The sequence below is a fragment of the Arachis ipaensis genome, chromosome B06 (genome assembly GCF_000816755.2).
Source record: "Arachis ipaensis cultivar K30076 chromosome B06, Araip1.1, whole genome shotgun sequence".
NCBI lineage: Eukaryota > Viridiplantae > Streptophyta > Magnoliopsida > Fabales > Fabaceae > Arachis > Arachis ipaensis.
Genome location: NC_029790.2, coordinates 89,579,095 through 89,585,594, shown reverse-complemented (window position 1 = coordinate 89,585,594; position 6,500 = coordinate 89,579,095). Strand labels below are relative to the sequence as shown.

General features: G+C 35.7%; 2 protein-coding genes across 4 annotated transcripts in view; one reads left to right on the top strand and one right to left on the bottom strand.

Moving 5' to 3' along the window:
* Nucleotides 1-3,123, bottom strand: part of LOC107604652 (mitochondrial fission protein ELM1) — a 3,683-nt gene extending 560 nt beyond the window's left edge. For 2 of the 3 annotated variants that reach the window (XR_002348940.1, XM_016306282.2), the window contains exons 1-10: nt 2,912-3,123; nt 2,696-2,822; nt 2,525-2,591; nt 2,325-2,421; nt 1,882-2,031; nt 1,625-1,752; nt 933-1,044; nt 631-694; nt 452-545; nt 199-321 (exon numbers count right to left, since the gene is read on the bottom strand). Coding sequence is in view for 2 of the 3 variants with exons in the window: in XM_016306282.2 (XP_016161768.1) it covers nt 199-321; nt 452-545; nt 631-694; nt 933-1,044; nt 1,625-1,752; nt 1,882-2,031; nt 2,325-2,421; nt 2,525-2,591; nt 2,696-2,822; nt 2,912-3,082 (1,133 nt within the window). In the remaining variant the exon portion in view is untranslated. The remainder of the gene's footprint in view (nt 1-198; nt 322-451; nt 546-630; nt 695-932; nt 1,045-1,624; nt 1,753-1,881; nt 2,032-2,324; nt 2,422-2,524; nt 2,592-2,695; nt 2,823-2,911) is intronic. The other variant, XM_016306281.2, reaches the window with a different exon arrangement.
* Nucleotides 3,207-5,985, top strand: LOC107604653 (peptidyl-prolyl cis-trans isomerase CYP18-2). Its single transcript, XM_016306283.2, has 6 exons — nt 3,207-3,414; nt 3,516-3,611; nt 3,702-3,763; nt 3,876-4,009; nt 4,941-5,025; nt 5,686-5,985. Exons 1-6 carry the CDS (start codon nt 3,343-3,345, stop codon nt 5,729-5,731), a joined length of 495 nt encoding a protein of 164 aa, XP_016161769.1. The 5' UTR covers nt 3,207-3,342; the 3' UTR covers nt 5,732-5,985.

Genomic DNA, 6,500 nt, shown 5'->3' with positions numbered 1-6,500 from the left:
ATCACCAAGAACTGAAGATGACAGCACATAAGAGGCCGTTCCCATCTAAAACCAGTCTACATTATTTCTCATAAGGCAACTTCGAAAGTTATATATAGGAAATGTATCACGAAATAAAATCCCAATTTCCATATCTAACTTTGCAATCTAATGATGAGAACTAATTGCAACTAAAAAAGAAAGAGAATATCATAGGACAGCTGCCTACTCACATTTTCTTGCCCAGTGAAGGGTCGAGTGACTCCTTGCTTCTGCAAAGAATTTTGGAAGTCCGCAAATTTCCATGTACAGAGTTCCACTCCGATTACATACACAGGCTTCCTGTAGCACAATATACACAGTCATGGAACTATAGATATCCCTTTAAGAAGTGAATGATGAAATGAGGTTTCTTTTTTCCTCTTTAATGGTAGATGCTAATCATCAGGTGATCTTATAATATCTTACGTACCCGGTACTGCAGGCCTCACTTAACATACTAATGGAATCAGCTGTGATAACAAAGGCATCAGCCCAAGCCAGATGTCCCATATGCGGATTTGGACCTGAATGTAATAAAATACATCACATAATGCGATCTTCAATGCTGGGACATGGTTTTATGGCTATGAACATTACAGGTATAAGTACCTTCACCATCCCAGATATGGACCTTAGGATTTGTGGCAAATTCTTTGACCAAAATGTTGGAGATCTGCAATAAGGATGGCAAAACTGAATTTGTTGAACAGATCAAAATATATCAAAGTATAAAAATGAATGGGGCCTCCATCCCTTATGGCAACATCATCTGTATGTCGTGAATGCCAGCTTTCAAGGCTTACAAACAAACCCACCAACCAGAAGCATGCTCATGGTAGAAGCCAAAGCTTATTATAATCACAACCTATTGAATAAAAAAATATTCTTACTAATTGTGTAATCTTTTATACCTTTGCAGGCGTTCTTCTAGAGAAAGATATTCGGATAGTTCCACAACTCCATAACACATTTTGAAGCATTACCACCAACTGCTTTGCGAGATCCACACCATAGCAACAATTTAAAATAGATATTATAATCAAGAAACATAGGGGTTAGGCCATAAAAATATTAAAAAGTTTCAAATTTTAAGCTCAGAATCTTTGAGGCTTTAATCAAACAAACCGTAATGTATGCAAAATTGGCCTAGTCAACTTCAGTAAATTTCCAACTATGCAGTATACAATGCAAACATTTGACAGTTAGTAATGCAATCAATCCAATGCAAACATTTGCCAGTTAGTAATGCAATCAATCCTGTAAACAAAAACTAGGCTATGGTGTCATTTAAGAGAGTCACCAATATGCAAGGGATGATCATCAATTCAGTAGGAATAACACACAAAATTCATACTAACACACAAATGAAAGATTCTTAACCAGATTTCTACAGACAATGACAACAATCTCAATAATGATAAACACTAAAACACCAACAAGAAGAATTTTACTACAAATGTCAAACAATTACAAGGTGCAAGAGAACATCTAAAAATTGATTGATTTCTTACATACGAAAAGCAAATATTAATATGAACATATGATACTTTTTAAAACGTCCAACAGGCAAAGCATCTTAAGTTCCTCAGTGCAAAATAAAATACCTGTAGGACCCCCAACATTAACAATAAGCAAAGGCTTGGGCAGAGCTGCTAACTCATCATGCCAAGCAGAAGCAGCAGCCCTAAGAGTAGTGGAATCAGCTAGATGAAGCGCTCCCACAGTGAGGAACTATTATAATGTAAAATCAGGGACTTGAAAGATGGGAAAAGGTGTATAATGTAGAAACTTAAAGATGACAACATCACAGGGAAGAGACAAATACTAAAGCAACAAACATCACACAACCACAGTACCTACCACATTGCTGCCAGGAGGTTCCCATGGAGTGACCCACTTCCGAAGAAACCATGGAATTTGCCGCCGGCCTTCCAGAGTCAGCGGATAATAATCATGGCGTGGAGTGATAACAAGATCAAATCGATTCAGGCGCACTCTCGGATGTTGTATCTGAAATAGGCATCACAGCATGTGAATCATTTGGAACTTATGACCCCAACAGGTATCATAGAAATAATATGTCCAGGCAATTTCTCAAAAATGCAAACAATATCCATTCTCTTTAAATATTACTATTTACCAAGAAACAAGTCTAATTCAATTTCCACTCAATCTCAACCGATAGCAAAAAGATTATAATTTCACTCAAACATACAACAGATATATATGTACTATGATCGCATTCAATCATGAAATGAACTTATGCGTCAAGTTACAAAAATAGAATAAGTACAAAGCATAACCTGAACAACAAAAACATTTTCTGGGGCTAACCGTTTAATGTAGCTTGCGACATGAATAGTGTCTCTCCCAGATGCAACCACCAACAAGGGACCATCCCTATGAATAAAATACAACCGCAATTCATTAGTCTTTCTAGTACAAATTCATCACACCTCTGAATTTCACTTTCAGAAAGCACAATAAGACTACAACAACCTACTTGTGGAACGTTTCACGCGCCATTGTTGCAATATGGTAAGCATCAGCTTCTAAAACGCTTGATATGCCTGAACTAAGCAACCATCATTTTCAAATACAACTTAGCACACGAATCAGCACAAACAACAATCACATGAACAAAATAAAAGTTAGGAAAATATGATTGGCATACCAATCTTCGAAGCTTGAAACCGCGAATTCCCACAGAGCCTTCTGATAACAGAATCCAACATCTTATGAACCGAAACCGGAAGCCAATGAAGCCACCTATTGATTCCTCCATGGGGCCTCGTCACGCGCTGCACATAAAAAAAAAAATAACAAATCAATTTTTCTCAGCAACCAAACACAATCCAGTGATACAATTCAGCTTAGTTCCAGAGCTTACGTATAGGGAGTGACGATTGGAGAGACCGAGAGCACGGACCAACCCGATGCACTGGTTCTCGGCGCCGGCGAAGCCGTTACCGATGACGACGGCTCGCCGGACGGCGCCGTCGAAGAACTTCGGCAAGCTGAAGAAATGGTTCGGCGGTTCGGGAAGGTTGATGGGTCTCATCGCCACGATTCCAATATTCAAATGGAAAAACCACAGTTTGGAGCTATTCAGATGGAAGAAAAATCAAAATGGGCCAGGCGATATATGGGCCTAGGCCCATAAAAGGCCCCGCCCATTATAAAACATTGGCAAATTGTAAAGTCACGGAGAGTCTTTCACTCTCTTGACGCCTTTTCTTTCTTCGGCTGAGAGAGAGAAACGGAATCAACTTATTATTAGCTTTTGCTTTGTGTGACTGAGGCAGCGAAAATAAAAGAAAAATGTGGGCAAACGCAGAAGGTGGTGCTCCGGAGGTTACTCTAGAAACTTCCATGGGTTCTTTCACTGTTGAAGTACTTGTCTTTTTTCCAATTTTTGTTAATTTTCCTTTTTTTTTTTTTGCCAATGGCAACAATTCTTTTATTTTAATTTATTTTTTCAATGTTGGGCTCAGCTGTACTACAAGCACGCACCAAGGACTTGCAGGAACTTCATTGAATTGTCTCGCAGAGGTTATTACAACAATGTTAAGTTCCACAGAATCATCAAGGTACTTCAATTTTTCTCCCTCTGTGTATGAGTATGAGCCCTTTTTTTCTAATGTTGATACATGGATTCATTTGGTTTAATTGTTGAGTAGGACTTCATTGTACAAGGAGGGGATCCCACTGGGACTGGAAGGGGAGGAGAGTCTATATATGGGTATGTCTTTTTTTATTTTTAGTGATTATATTTTGTTTTATTTTTTCATGTTGATTGTAATGCACTCTTCATTGATGATTTATTGCATTCTTTGGCTTGTTCTTTGTCGCAGACCGAAATTTGAAGACGAGATTAGACAAGAGTTGAAGCACACTGGAGCTGGTATCTTATCCATGGCAAATGCTGGCCCAAATACTAATGGCAGTCAATTCTTTATTACTCTAGCACCATGCCCTTCTCTTGATGGTAATGTTTTCCTTTTTTCTGTATATTTACCTTTAGAATTTGGAAATTGTAAGGCACTACTTCTGAAGTTTATGATTAAATTTGTTTTTGTTTTTCCAATATTTATAATTTACTATACCTATTGCACTGTGAGGATTCTGTGCTTTAATTTGAATGTTTTTTCCCCACCAATATGGTAACTTGAAAATTGTCCATGTACCATGAGTAGTTTGGTTCAGTGAGAGGCATGCACAATTGCTGGATTGTTGACACAATGGCACACACATTGTGAACGCAAACTGTCTTGTGCACGAAACTCAGATAATGATGAAATGTAATCTCTTTCCCATAGTAGAGTCATGGAAAGAAAATTGGTTTTGCAACTCTGTTCCGTTCATGTTCCCTTTTTCCGTTTCAGCTTTTAGGTGAGAGGTAGATCGACATAATTCACCTTACAATATGCTGTTGTATGACTACTTATATCATGATCCGGTGTAGTCTCTCTAAGCCCTAAGGTCACTGGAGGCCAAAGGTATAGATGTATTCCAAGCATACGAGCAACTAGTGAAGTTATATCACAACATGTGGTCCTGTCCAAATGTGGAGGATTTAAGATGGATTAGAATCTCTCTTCTTGTGTGTTTTAATGATTGTGTCAACAAAGCTATGGATTAGGATGCAGCTTCTTGCTTATGTTTCTTAAATGTTATCATTTCTTGGTGGATACAAATGCATGCATAGCTTAGTATGTTTCCTCATCCAACTAAATATTTCTTTTCTCTTTTAAGAGCAGCTTGTGAGTTCTCTGATATATCTTTGTTTTAAAGGTTGACACGTTTTCAGGCATAGACCCCGAGATTTTCTTGGTCATTTTATGATTAATTGTTTCAATTTTCATGAAAAATTTAGAATACCTACTGATATTCTTAATTGCTGTTTCTGTTTCAACCAGGAAAACACACAATATTTGGGAGAGTATGTCGTGGGATGGAAATTATCAAAAGACTTGGCAGTGTCCAAACAGATAACAATGATAGGTATGTCAAACATAGCTATTTAAAGTAACATATGCTATACATAAACCAACAATCAAAGAATATGACTGCGTTTGGTTTGCATTTTCATTTTCGGTTTTCATTCTCAGTGTTTTTTATTTTTTGGATTTTGTGAAGGAAAGTGAAAGCCGGAGGTGAAAACTGAAAATAAGATTTTATTGTTTTCACTGTTTTCACTTTTTTCTTCACAAAATCTAGAAACAGAAAATACAAAAAATGGAACAAAAAATGAAAACACAAACCAAACACATCCTAAAATTATTAGCAAACCTCTGAATAAAACTGGTTATATGAATTACAAAGCTTCTACAGATATTGAGCTCGCCTTTTTGCTGGGTGTTCAGTGTTCTAGAATTCCACGACCTATGTTATATCCTTTTTTCCTTTTATCATATGTGGAACATAGCCATGAACTGATCCATTCATCATCATTTTGTTTTCATGTTATTTTTGTGAATACATGATCAAAGAGAAAGCTTTTCGGCTTTGGCCAATGAACACTCAGGGTCTATGATAAACCAAATTGAATTTGGTTCTTGATACACCAAAAATTATCAGCTGCATCAATGATTGAAATGAAGTATTTTATAGAAATTCCTTAAGAACTTCTTCAATTCTAATTTTGATCTTATACTTATTCAGGCCCATCCATGACGTGAAGATATTACGGACATCAGTCAAGGATTGAGATGTATATCTATGACGTCGTTAATTGTGGTTCTATCACCAGTTCGCAGCAAACAGTTGTGACTTGAAATTCTCCTATATTAAGCACTAAGATTTATCCGTAGTGCCTGCTTTGACCTGTAGACTGTTGTATTGCAAGAATATTTAGAGATTCGACTATAATGCAGAATGTAGCATCAATGGAAAGGATTAAGATTTTCTAAAGTAAAGAAGTTGGTAAAGTAATAAAGTGAAGAGTTGATTACTTTTAGTGCATGTTTGGGCGCCATTATTTTGTTAAAAAAAAATCTTTTTTCAATGAAAAAAGATCTTTTTTTATTTTTTAACGTGTTTGGCAAATTTCTAGTAGTAAAAGTAAAAGCACTAGTAAAATCAAAAAAAGATCTTTTTTGAGAAGCTGTAATTTACATCTTTTTTTAAAAGATCTTTTTTCCTTAAAAAAAAGATGTTTTTCATGTAATAAATAAACAAAAAAGTACTTTTATATTGTTATACCCAAATATAATTGATTGATAAAAAGACCTTTTTACATGAGATATCCAAACATAAAATTACTTTTACTTCTCTATAAGATCTTTTAAAAAAAGATAACTCGAAAAAAGATCTTTTTTTAAATTAAGATAGTTAGACATATATGGAAATTATAAAATCAATGATGATTAACTTTATTTTATTATTTTACTAATTTTTTAGTTTAGAGGATCTAAATTCCAATGAAAAAATTGGCTTGACAGTAGTTTTTTGTTTATCTGATTTTTTATGAGGAACTT

Excerpts from the sequence above, each read along its gene's own strand:
- LOC107604653 (XM_016306283.2), top strand. The coding sequence starts at position 3,343 with ATGTGGGCAAACGCAGAAGGTGGTGCTCCGGAGGTTACTCTAGAAACT. Across the intron at positions 3,415-3,515 it reads TGGGTTCTTTCACTGTTGAA|CTGTACTACAAGCACGCACC; the intron begins GTACTTGTCTTT and ends TGTTGGGCTCAG. Across the intron at positions 4,010-4,940 it reads ACCATGCCCTTCTCTTGATG|GAAAACACACAATATTTGGG; the intron begins GTAATGTTTTCC and ends TGTTTCAACCAG.